Source organism: Pipistrellus kuhlii, unplaced genomic scaffold, assembly GCF_014108245.1.
Source record: "Pipistrellus kuhlii isolate mPipKuh1 unplaced genomic scaffold, mPipKuh1.p scaffold_m20_p_10, whole genome shotgun sequence".
In the NCBI taxonomy this organism is placed as follows: domain Eukaryota; kingdom Metazoa; phylum Chordata; class Mammalia; order Chiroptera; family Vespertilionidae; genus Pipistrellus; species Pipistrellus kuhlii.
The window spans coordinates 55,847,852-55,861,472 of NW_023425405.1; the positions used below are offsets into that span (position 1 = coordinate 55,847,852).

The window sequence follows — 13,621 nt, forward strand, 5'->3', positions numbered from 1 at the left end:
AAATATTCAATACTGAATATAATAAACAATGTAGTAGCAAGTATTTAGAACACACTTTTTTGCAGGTAATTTGGAAATCAAGCTCTATGAAGGATAAAAAAATATTCCCAGCAGCAAAGCTTTAAAAAGAATAAATAAAACATTTATGTCACAGAATTAAGTCTTAGGGTTATAATTTATACACTGCATCTTGCAGTTTGATAATATATGTTTCTGCCCTAAATTTCCAGACTGTCCTTCCATCTTGTGCACTGAGATAATTTCTGCCAATCCTCCAAATCCAGCTTCTGAACCACTACCGAGTAAAGCCTGCTCCATGCCCCTCCTCTCTGCTTATGTGCTGCATCACTCCACCAACAACTTTTTCAATCAACAGTTTAAAGCAGCAGTTGCCAATCAGTGGATCACTGGTGGACTGTGAGGTGCAAAAGGTTGGCAACCACTGATTTAAAGCACTGCTGCCGAACAAAAATGTAATGTAAACTTCAAAAGTAACTTTAAATTTTTCAGTAGCCACTTTAAAAAGTAATAGATTAATGTATTTTTTTAACCCAAAATAACCAAAATATTATCATTGCAAAATGCATTTAATATAAGAAAAACTATTAAACATTTTACATTCACTTTTACATACTAAGTCTCCAAAGTAAGAGGTGTATTTTATACTTGCACTAGAGACTTGGTGCAGGAAAATTCGTGCAGGGGGTGTGTCCCTCAGTCCAGTCTGCACACTCTCCAATGTGGGACCCCTCTTACAATCCAGGACTGCAGGCTCCCAACCGTTCACCTGCCTGCCTGCCTGATCACCCCTAACCACTCTCCTGCAAGCCTGATTGATGCCTAACTGCTCCCCTGTCAGCCTGATTACAACTGCCTTCCCCTGCCAGCCTGGTCAACCCTAACTGCCCTCCCCTGTCAGCCTGATTGCTCCCAATTATCCTCCCCTGCTGACCTGGTCCCCCCACAACTGTCCTCCCCTGCAGGCCCAATCGTCTCCAAATGCCCTTCTCTGCAGGCTCAGTCACCCTTAACTGCCCTCGCCTGCAGGCCTGATCACCCCTAACTGCCCTCCCCTGCTGGCCATCTTGTGGCAACCATCTTGTGTGTTGGAGTGATGGTCAACTTGCATATTACCTCTTTATTAGATAGGATAACATCTCAAGTTGGATTACCCATATTTTAAGAGCTCAACAGGCACATGTGGCAAATGCTACTGTACTGGACAGTGCAGACAGATATAGAGTCTATATAAGCAATATGGCATCACCACTGCCATCACCTAGAATTTTGTTAGAAATGCAGAATCTCAGCCCACCTCAGACCTAACAGAACAGAAATTAAATTTTACCAAGTGATCTGAATGCATAAGCAAGTTTGAAAATTACTAGACCACACATAGCTTGGGAGCCTTAATGAACTGCTACTGCCATTCAACCATGTGGTATTATGTTACCACTGAACACAGAACACTGTATTTAAATAATAATGGCTTTTCCGAGTCATGTTTTCTCTACTGTCCAACAGAACTTTTTGTAATGGTAAAATTTATACATTCACTGCCCAAATAGTAGCCACTGGCCACATATGGCTAGTGAATACTTGAGATGTGACTATTGGAACTGAGAAATTAAACTTTTAATTTTATTTACTTTAACTCATTCAAACTTAAATAGCCCCATAAAGCAAGTAGCTACCTACCTTACTATTTAGCGTAACTTTAGGAGTATTACTCATATAATTATCACAGTGTAACTTCTATTAGGGTCTTCAGGTCAAATTTTGGTTTTAATCAAGGTAATTCCTCTAATTAGCTACACTTCTTTCTCTCTTAGCAACATGTTTACCACTTTACATTGGCTGAGGCCAACTCTGAAACCTACCTTTAGGGAAGCATAATAAAAGTTATAGTACGTGATTTTGTATGTTAACTTATTCCAGCTTGTTATCAATTAATAAAACTAATACGCATACCTGTACAGTCTTTTTTATTCTATGGGAAGGACCTGGATACTCTGGAGAATACAGATCTGTGAGGAATAATGAGTTGATTAACGTTGACTTTCCCAATCCAGATTCACCTAAAAGAAACAGGGAGGAGGGGGAATCTGTTAAACTCTGCCACATTATCGACTTTACTATTCAACCAATGCTATAATTAAACTTGCTATATTCTTGGTGGGACAAAAATGTGACATTAGAAAATATACTATAAAGATTTCCTATTAGAGTAAGCTCTTTGTCCTCATTTTCTTATCAAATTAGACCCGTTTCCAAGGAATCCTTTTAGTTTTATAATTTTACAAAGTAATGTACCTGATCAATAGCTTCCATTAAGAAAAAATGTTTTTATTGATTTCAGAGAGAGGAAGGGAGAGGGAGAAAGGGATAGAAACATCAATGGTGAAAAAGGATCATTATGGGCTTCCTCCTGCACGCCCCCCACTGGGGATCGAGCCTAGACCCAAAAGCCATGCATATTTTATCCCAGTTCTCTGACTGGGAATCAAACCATGACCTCTCGTTCATAGGTCGCTGCTCAAACACTGAGCCACACCAGCTGGGCAATAGCCTTCATTTTTAACAATAATGTATCCCCTAGAGGTCAAAGTTAGGCATAAACAAAACACTGGATTGTATAAAGCTGCTTTAGCGAAATAAAACATAGAAGTAAAAATGCAATAATTAATGAATGGCTAAAGCAAGAAATCATACAGCTAGGAAAAGAATCTCCCCCCCCCCCCCCCCCCCCACACACACATATACACACTGGCTGGGAGAAACCTACAATGAACCATTTAATTCAAACATGGTACAAAGAAGATTGCACAAGGCGCTACAAGAGCACACAATGAAAGACTAACAGGCCTCTCAGATACTGATAAACCAAGTAGTTTAAAAAAATGGAAATAATCGAAATATGTTTGATTAAAAATAAATCTGAATAATATGCTTGATTTAAAATAAATGAAAAAATCCTCCCTAAATAAACGTTTTTCAGATATTTATTAAATACTTATATACTGTGATCATATCTTTGAGTTTTAGCCCATGAAAGCCATAGATATTTTATCACTGTTCAGAAATATTACATTTCAAGCCTAAGAATAAAACATCCATAAGATGTTTGCTCACAAAGTTTCGAAGTCCCACCATTTAAAGATGGTTAGTTTCAACAATAAAGATTAAAATAAATAATAATAATAAAAGAAAAAAAAAAAAGATGATTAGTGGAAAGAAATCTAAGGAACCAGATAAACCAAGAGGCAGTATCACAAAATGTGAGAATTACAAAAAAAAAAGTGGTCAATAATACCAAATAAGAGATTTTTTTTTAAGTGGCCAAAGGACAATGAGAAGGCCTTTTACTGACCTTTAATAAAAGCAATTTTATATTAAGTCAAATGGTGAGAGTTAACAGGTGGGAAATTTAAAAGTACAGATTTATTCAGTTAAATAGAGAAAAGATATCACCTAGGAGGTAGATAAAAATAAGTTATCCAGGAGGGTATTAGTCTTTGTTTTGCTTTTTTATATGCTTATCTCTGAAGATTTAATCTAATAGTTTAGGTTACATTAGATACTGATTATTTCCAAGGTATTCTATATATCCTGGAATTTGCTAAAAAATTCATCTCCTCAAAATCTATTAGGGTATCCTTCAACATACAGATGATGTACAGGATAATTACAAAACGCAAGCTAAACAGGTTCCCTATGACCTTGTTCTACAATTATTTAAACAAGGTTTACATATTCTAATTACAGTAATTGACCACCACCACTAAAAGCTAAGTAGTAATTCTGCTGTGTAGCTAGTAGCAAACATTCCAACCAGCTGCTCAATAATTACCTCATTCACTGAGTTAAAAGTTTTCACTTGCTATGCATCAAAAGTTGGGAGGTCTTAAGGAGGATATTTATTTATGATTTATGATATTTCTTGCTATACTCAAATAAAAGTACTCTTTTTATAGCCCAATTTGAGAGGAAAAACCTAAATGTCTCTGTAGAAAATTTTGCTTATGATTAATTATTTTTAAAATGGATGATCACAACTTTGTCTTTAAAATGCACTGTCCTTAGTGGGTGAATGTCTGGGGTGGGGCTGGGGCTGAATGGAAGGGGGCAAAATAGGGGGTAATGGGTGACATCTGTAATATTGTCAAGAATAAAAATAAATAAATGTACTTTTTTCTTTTTTAAATATTTTGTTGATTTTTCACAGAGAGGAAGGGCGAGGGATAGTTAGAAACATCGACGAGAGAGAATCATAGACCAGCTGCCTCCTGCACACCCCCCATTGGGAATGTGCCCACAACCAATGTACATGCCCTTGACCGGATCGAACCTGGGATCCTTCAGTCCGCAGACTGATGCTCTATTCACTGAGCCAAACCAATTTTGGCTGTACTTTTTTCTTTAGGCTAGGTCAGTGGTCAGCAAACTCATTAGTCAACAGAGCCAAATACCAACAGTACAACGACTAAAATTTCTTTTAAGAGCCAAATTTTTTAAACTTAAACTTCTTCTAACGTAACTTCTTCAAAACAGACTCTTTAGTGGTATTTTGTGGAAGAGCCACACTCAAGGGGCCAAAGAACCACATGTGGTTCGTGAGCCAGTTTGCTGACCACAGGTTAGGGCAGGTGTCGGCAACCTACAGCTCCAGAGCCGCATGCGGCTCTTTTGAAGCTTTACCGCGGCTCCGACAACTTGCAAGCCTGTGTGAAAATGAAGGTAACGTCTTACAGCCCTGATGTGCTGACACTGTGCACTGAGGTTCAGGAGCAAAAAAAAAAAAAGCTGAAATCAACAGGTACTGTTTAACAGCTCTCCGTACCACGTTCCTCTAAATTCTTCATGTTGTTGCCTGAAAGTCTAACTGATCATTCAATAAACATCCTCTCATAAAATCAAGCATTCTTGGAAACACTCTTAGTCTTTAATACTGGGGTGGGGGTGGGGAGGGTGGAGAGATTTACATTTTTCCTCTAATTTCTTTCTAGTAGTGGCCAGCATTCACTGAGTTTTAGTTTGAATGGAAATAGGATTAGTTTTGAAAAATATGAATTAGAGCCGAAACTGGTTTGGCTCAGTGGGTAGAGCACCCGTCTGCAGACTGAAACGTCCCAGGTTCGATTCCGGTCAAGGGCATGTACATTGGTTGCAGGCACATCCCTGGTGGGGGGTGTGCAGGAGGCAGCTGGTCGATGTTTCTCTCCCATCGACATTTCTAGCTCTCTCTCTATCCCTCTCCCTTCCTTTCTGTAAAAAATCAATAAAATATATTAAAAAAATATGAATTAGAAAAAGTGAAGATTTTGTGGGAATACAGTGGAGGGTTCTATAAAACTAGAGGGCAGCTAAAGGCTAATGATCACACTAGAGGGTAAGAAAAAGGCGAGATCAGGGGGAAAAAACAAACCACACAGGAGTATAACAAAAAAAACAAACAAACAAAAAAAAACACACCTCAAAACATTTTATTTGGATAGAAGAGGGGAAACAGGGAGTTGATCTATTCTTGAGCAGAGAGCACATTCTACAAACTGACATCAAGAGTGCCTTTTAAAGCTGAAGGGCTGACTTTGATCTTATGCACTAGATGACTCATATATTCTTTCAAGACCTATATATCTCATATACCCAAATTTATACACCAAGGACAGTGGTAAGTTGCATGAAGTACACTGGTGATTGTATGAATATGTATTTCTTTAAATAAAAAAAACAACCAACAACACAAAAACATGAGTATGCATAGTTATAACATTCACAATAGTTAATTGTGTAAATATGCTTAATAAAAAGCTAGACAGATTTCATATTTTTCTGAATTAGAGACCTAAATGTCTTATCAATAAAAACAAAAAAGCTGTAGTTCACAAAAGGATACATTCAGAGATTACATATTTTTTCTGATCAAGATAATATGAATATTAAATGTTTTTATCTGGCCCTGGCTGGTGTGGCTCTGGCCACAAAGTGAAACGTTGCAGGTTCAATCCCCTCTCGGGGTGCATACAGGAGACAACCAAGTGTGTGTGTATATGTGTCCCTCCCTGAAAACAATGAAAACATATCCTCAGGTAAGAGGTAACAGTTAAAAATATATAATTTTATCTAGAAAAATCTCACAGGCATTTAAAACTCCATCTGACCTGCATATGCCAATATTATTCTACTAAGTATATGTTCAATAAATTACTCTTTAATCCGACTGGAGTGGCTCAGTAGCTGAGTGTTGACCCATTCACCAAGAAGTTTGTGGTTAGACATGCTACAAGTTGCAGGCTCAATTCCCAGCAGGAGTATGTGCAGGAGTCAGCCAATCAATTTGATGCTTCCTTTCATTAGTATTTCTGTATCTCTCTTTCTCTCCCTTACTCTCTTAAAAAAATTTTTTAATATCAAAACTTTTTGAAAATCATTATAATTATCATAATGGGACCCTGGAAGTTCTCTTACAAATTAAAAAAATGATCTTATACTTGTCTACAGTTTGTCATTTAAGATCACTAACATTACATATGTAAATGTACTATTTCTTCACATATAATGATCATGTTTCCAACTTATGGAAGAAAAGGAAGGTTCTATAGAAGTTTTATCCATATAGCTAGACTCTCTTCTATTCCACAGCAGCAATTTGGAAGCTAGGCATACTATACTTCTACTCTACCTGTGACAGGCAAGTTAATTAACTAAAGTATTATGGTCAACTGATAAAAATATTTTCCCCTTTAATGAAGGAGTATCCTATCTAATAAAAGAGGGAAAATGCTAATTGACCATCATGCCCTCACAAAGAAGGCAGTGCCCACAGCCAATAAGAAGGGAATATGCTAATTGACATACTCTCAAATATAGCAGCACCCACAGCCACAAGATAGCGGCACCCAGTACCCTTAGCTCCCGCTGGGGCGGCAGGTGGGTGGGTCCCACCGCTCCACATGCCTGCCTCTGGAGTCCCTTAGTCCCCTCAGCCCCCAGCTGCCCAGGGTTGGTCTGAGGCTTGACTGTGCCTCAGATGGTGGCTGCCTAGCTGCCCAGAGCTGCCCAAGGCTTAGGTAATGAGGGTCAGCCGAGGCTTGCGTTGCTGGCAGTGGCAGCAGCAGAGATGTGATGGGAGCATTGCTTTCCCCTGATCTCCGGGTCACCTCCAGCCCCTGAGGGCTCCCAGACTGTGAGAGGGGGCAGGCCGGGCTGAGGTACCCCTCCCTCCCTGGTGAATTTTCATGCACCAGGCCTCTAGTTTTATACATAATTTAATCTAAGTTAATACCAGGGGTTGACTATATTAGCAAAAATTAATGCATACAACATAAAGGTCCAGTATCAACTCAATTTTCTTTGTCAAGGACAGTTAATCCATTATCCTGCTTTTAACTTTCTTACAAAGTATAGACAAATACAATAAAGTTGCATCATACTTAGGATTTGTTCTAAAATCAGCCTATATGAGATGAAAACATTATAGTCATTTAAGATTAAGACTGTCATTTAAGTCTACTCATTTACATATGGTAATGTGTTCCTTCATATACAATGATGATGCTACCAACCTAATATCAAAGTAACCATTGACAATCTCTTAAAATTGGCTACATGCAGGATAAGTATTCACAGAATAAAACACAGGAAAAATTAGACTGAATTAAAGAATAAGGAGATTCATATTTCACTCACTCCAGGACGTACACTCAAGGAATGAATTCCTGTGGTAATAATTTGCATGATTATGATCCTTCGTACCCTATCCTTCTTTTTTTTAAATTGAGAGCACTCTGTTTAAGTTAAATGCTCGTGTGCTATGACACAACTTAGCAATATAAACCACAGAAAAAAAATTATCCTGGAGAAATAAGTAATCACTAGATGCTCTTTCTTCTTGTAGCATAACCAAGTGAACAGAACTCCTCTAGTGTTCTATTCCACCTCCTCCCAACTGCTTGTCAACTTTTAGTTTCCAAAACTGTGTCATCTTTAAAAAGGAGACAAGAAAACATATAAATCCTGTTATACCAAGCTAACTTTTAAAATGTATTCACATAATAAGAGAAAATATAACACAGGATCCCTGCAGTTTTTTGGACTATTGTTTTCTTAAATTCATCCAGAGTTGATTAATAGTTTAAAATTTAGATCAAAACTCAATTTTAGGGAGAAATCATATCTTACCCACAACCATAAGTGTGAATTCAAACCCTCTCTTCACTGATTTCCTGTATACTTGATTTGGTAGATTGGCAAATCCCACATAGCCTTCAAGGTTCTTCTGTTGCTGAGAAAAGAAAAAAGGGCCAAGTTATTCATATATCAACAAACTCTTTTGTCACACATTTCAAATTCCTTTCATAAACCTAGTTTTGAAAGCGATACAAACTATTATTCATGGCAAATAAAAGACTTCTAATGGTATCACAGAAGTATTGGTTAACTGCAGCAATGGACAAAATGAATTAAGCATGAGTTAACTGACAATATAATAGTCAATTATAAAAACCCAAGGAAATAAAAATAAAAATAAAGAAAACCTGTCTCTGAACAAAGATTTCACTTTATAGTGAATTAGTCACAATAAGATTCTGACCAATCAACTTAAAAAGAAACAACAAAGGATTATTCACAATATAAAATCCCTTAAAATTATACTAAGAACTCTTCTAATTATCCCATTTGTTCATACTAATTACCACAGGCATGAAAAAAAAAAGTTGAGTATAAAACAATTTCTCCACAAATTTTTGAAGGCTCTTATGACCCAGTGTTAATCAATAAGCAGTATATTTCATGCTACTATACCAGACCGAATTATGTTACTTCAAGTTTTCACATGATCCTGCTGCCTCTATTATCAGGGAAATCAGATTTATCCTGGTTTTAAATTACAATTCAGTTTTATAACTTTTATGTTTTCTGATGACCTCAATATAATAGTTTCATGAGTAATTCAAAGAAACTTATTTCTAAATTGGTGTAGTGAATAAGTCTGATTTTTAACTTACCCATTGGTGAGAAAAACTGTCCATAGTTCAGGCCATCTGAGTAGAGTCTTAGTTAATTTTATTTAGAGGTAGGTCTTATTCATCATTAAAATATAATTGCAAAAATATTCCTAAGAGGTACTCATTTCTCTTAAAAGTTTTTGTAACATTTAAATTCTCATTTAAAAACCTCATGTGAGATTAAAGCATTAACTTAACACATTTGGATTTAACAACAGTCTGCATTCCTCACTAGTATCACATATGTAGTTTAATATTCTATCCATAACCTTTTACTGTTTTTTTTATTCTAATTAAAAAGTTAAAAACTATTTTTTAAGCCAAATGTTGAGACAAAAAAGCCAATTAAATTGAAAACCTAATTTTAAATGTAATTATGATACTTATCAGATACACTATTTTAAAATAAAATATCTGAGCCGGGACCGGTTTTGCTCAGTGGATAGAGCGCCGGCCTGCGGTCTGAAAGGTCCCGGATTCGATTCCGGTTGAAGGCATGTACCTTGGTTTCGGGCACATCCCCAGTAGGGGGTGTGCAAGAGGCAGCTGATAGATGGTTCTCTCTCATTGATGTTTCTAACTCTCTATCCTTCTCTCTTCCTCTCTGTGAAAAATCAATAAAATATATTTTTTAAAAAAATCTGAGAGCCTACAATGTGTACAGCTAAAATTAAGGCTTCCTTGGCTTATATTTCATCCAACTATAAGTTAATTTAGACTGAAAAAAGTCTCTGTATAAATTATCAAGTATACTCACAGCTACTTTGTAAAGAACACATTTCCATCATTCCAGTGTTCCAAATTCCAACAGAACAGATCCACAAAGGAACAGTAAATGAAGAATTCCAAGAATTGTACATGATATATATAGTCCAAACAGGAGAGGAATCCAATGGAACATAGCAAAAGATAGGAAAAAAATAAAGTTAGCTACATGTAATTCAACAAATCAGAGGTAAATTACAAATAAATTAAAGGCATATATATATATATATTTTTTTTTTTAGGGATACAAGGCCCAGTGAATTTAGTTCATTTTCAGCAGTTCTCTTGATGAAATATAAAACAAAAAGCCGAAACCGGTTTGGCTCAGTGGTAGAGCATAGGTCTGCGGACTGAAAGGTCCCGGGTTCGATTCCGGTCAAGGGCATGTACCTTGGGTGTGGGCACATCCCCGGTGGGGGGTGTGCAGGAGGCAGCTGGTCAATGTTTCTCTCTCATTGACGTTTCTAGCTCTCTATCTCTCTCCCTTCCACTCTGTAAAAAATCAGTAAAATATACTTTTTAAAAAAGAAATATAAAACAAAAAACCTCCTACCTTTTAAATGCCCTGTACCTGAAGTGTTATGAGAAACTAGAGGCCCTTTTGCAGGAAGATTCCTACAAGAATAGGGCCTGAGCGAAGCAGAGAAGGGAGCAAACCCCGCCAGGGCAGACTTCCCTTCCCCCATTGCTGCGGCCCCACGCTTTCCCTTTCGCTGCTGCCATTTTCTGCTTTCCCTCCCTCTTCCTTCTACCTTTGTCTTCAATCTTCACTCTGTGCCTGCGTATGCAAACTAACCACCATCTTTGTTGGGTTAATTTGCATACTTACTCTGATTGGCTGATGGGCATAACGAAGTGATGGCCAATTTGCACGTTTCTCTTTTATTAGTGTGGATGGTGGGAAAGTTGTCAAGCATAAAGTTTCAGGAAGGTATACAGGAACCAAGTTTAAATCCCAATTAAAAAAAAATGTTAATTTTGCTTTGCCAGTCACTGAATTAAGATAGCCCAAATCAGATAAAGAAAAAATGTTTTAGGTAAAATATTTACATGGTACTGTATTTCAGGTTTTATTAATTACCTAAACTAAAATTCAGAATTGGAAGAAATACAGGCTCATGGATGGATACATGAAAGGGAAGGAAAAGACGGAAAGCAGAAACAAATGGAAAAATGAAGTAAATGTGAGCTGTGAAACTGAAAGACAACTAATGAAGCACAAAGAAAACAGACTGCTCTTGAACAAAATGTCTGTGAAAAGTGTGCATTTTTTATTCAATACTGACATGAATCTGTGAGTTACATTACAACTTGAAACAATGATGATAATATGCTAACTCTTCTTGGCAAGGCCCACCCTGACCATCTTTTCTAACATTATAATCCCACTCATCACCTCAGAACTTTGCTGCTTTATGATTTTCTCCTTAGCCCTAGCCACCATCTAACATACATTGTACTCATCTTATTTATTGCCATCTCTGCCCCAACCCACCTCCAACTAGATTGCAAGCTCCAGCAAGGTAGAGATTAATAAATTATATAAATTGTGGCATCAAAAACAACAACAACAACAAAAAAAACACCAAAAACTAACAAACAAAAAAACCCACATGGCCATCTGGGAGAGTTCAGGAAGTTTCAGAGAAAGTATTATATATAGGTTGCATATCAAGAAACACACCAGACAAAAAGCATAACAAAACTGCCTCAAAGTCTACCCCCTGTGTCTTATTCCTTGCTTTATTCTCATCTCCCAGAACTGTCTTTAGCATATAGTATAATTTGAGGACTAAAGTAAAAAAAGATAAGTATTCTAGGCTAAGTGGCAGCCCTAAAAGTAGGATGAACTTTTACTCCCAGGAACCAAAAGAAGGTACATGAACTGTAATGATGAGAAGTAGTGGACCTGGGGATAAGTGATAGAAAATGAGGTCAGGGAGGGAGTCAGGGGTCAGGTCATGTGGGATCAGACAAAAGAAATATGGATGCTATTTTAGGTATGATGGGAAGCCACTGGAGGGTTTCACACAGGCGATGACCTGACCTGATTTGTGTTTTAAAGATAGCTCTCACTGCTTAGAGAAGGAGTGAAAATAAACTAGTAAGGAGCCTACTGCAACAGTCCAAGAAAGAAAGGATACACTAACTTTAGATGGTGTAGATTAAGATCAGAAGAATTCAGAATGTCTTTAAGGTAGAACTGTCAGGACATTGCTAATGGACTGTATTTGACTGGTGAAGGAAAAAGAGACCAAAGAAAACTCCTAGGCTTTTAGCTTGAACAATTCCATGGCTAGTGATATTTCTTAGGGAAAGAGGCAACAAAAGAGAAGGAAAAGGTTGGAAAAGTCAGAGCCAAAGTTGGCCCCCAAAAAAGAGAAAAAAATAAAACAAAAAAAACTTTGAACATACTCAGTTTGAGCATCTATTACATATTCAAGGAGAGCTGTCCAGCAAGCAATTAAGTTCCAGTGTTAGTTGGTGCTGCAAACATAGATTTTGGAATAATAAGCATATAATTAGTATTATGGGAGGACTGAAAAGAGCAACTTGTTTTAGAAACTGCTAAGTATACTTTTCAGTAACAACAAAACTGATCATGGGGTGTTGTAATAAACAGAAAGCCCAACAAAATCGGAATTTGAGGAAAATTAAGATATATTCATAGTACAATCTACGTAAAAATCTTCAATTCCTCCCATTTTTACAAAATAAAAAGTTCAGCCCAAATTACCTTAACATGACCAGAATTCTCTCTCTCTCCCCTTGGTAACTACAATTAAAAAAAAAAAAAAAAAATCAGGCTACAAATATCAAAGGTTTATATCAATAACTTTAAATATCAAAGATAAACATTTGGTCTTTCCTATATAACTGCAAGTCTAATCTGTACCCCTTTAGGTCTTAAAACATAGGTATACTGTATATTGTTTTACACACTGACAAAAATAATACATTTCTTTCTCCTAAAATGTAAGTTAATTCTAAATATAAATAAATAATACACCACAAGAGATATTAATTTATAAACTTATCTATTATTCAGTGTATTAACAAAAGCCTTACATCATATACACAGATACAAGTGTCTAGCACTTGCTTAATTAAACTCCTATTATCTCTTACATACAAGGAAAGCATTTAAAAACTTAATCACTTTAATGTTTTAAATATTTTAAATATAACTGGTATAAAAATACCTAGGTTCTAGATTTACTGTTTCAAAAGCATTAAGATGTTACAACATTATATAGGCATGTCCTAAATGTTGGTTTTGATGTCCCTTCCAATATTTTTAAAGGTTCATGTATCAGTTTGAATGCCCCCTGCTCCTCCTCCTTTACTGAGATGAGTTCCTGTTTTCACTAACCAAAGGAAAGCAAAAGTTGGCTTTTTTTTTTTTTTTAATAAAAAGGTGGGGGGACAGCACTGTTTGTTTTATAAGGGCAGTGAACACCCCTAGACAGGAGAGTGGCACAGGAAGCTTCTTCCCAGGAACTAAACTCACTACTTCAACATTAAGCTGCCATAGCTTTGAACTATGTCTGTTACCAAATCTATTTCATCTCAATTTATTTTGTGCATCTGTTACAAGGTATGTACTAAGGTATTGGGGGGAGGGGAGGAACAGATCTAAGGGTGTTACACTTAGTGTAAAACTGGACATAAGTATATTTGGTATGACGGGTTATTTTGGGGGTCTGGAAACACTAAAAATATTTTCCATATAAATAATGTAATTGCTTCTTTGCTTTACACATTTCAGTTTATAAAAGGTTTCTCAGGAATACTCCACTTTCATATAGTGAAGGAAACCTGTACTAGCTGGCACAGTATTTATTAGG

The 13,621-nt window shown here is 36.6% G+C and overlaps 1 protein-coding gene across 8 annotated transcripts in view; it reads right to left on the minus strand.

Moving 5' to 3' along the window:
- The window catches only part of SEPTIN7 (septin 7), a 58,518-nt gene that overhangs the window by 32,017 nt on the left and 12,880 nt on the right, over positions 1-13,621 (minus strand). For 2 of the 8 annotated variants that reach the window (XM_036429870.2, XM_036429874.2), the window contains exons 2-4: positions 9,766-9,770; positions 8,182-8,284; positions 1,972-2,078 (exon numbers count right to left, since the gene is read on the minus strand). In XM_036429870.2, the coding sequence (XP_036285763.1) occupies positions 1,972-2,078; positions 8,182-8,284; positions 9,766-9,770 (215 nt within the window). Of the gene's footprint in view, positions 1-1,971; positions 2,079-8,181; positions 8,285-9,008; positions 9,045-9,765; positions 9,771-13,621 lie in introns of all 8 variants that reach the window. The other 6 variants (XM_036429875.2, XM_036429871.2, XM_036429877.2 and 3 more) reach the window with 5 other exon arrangements.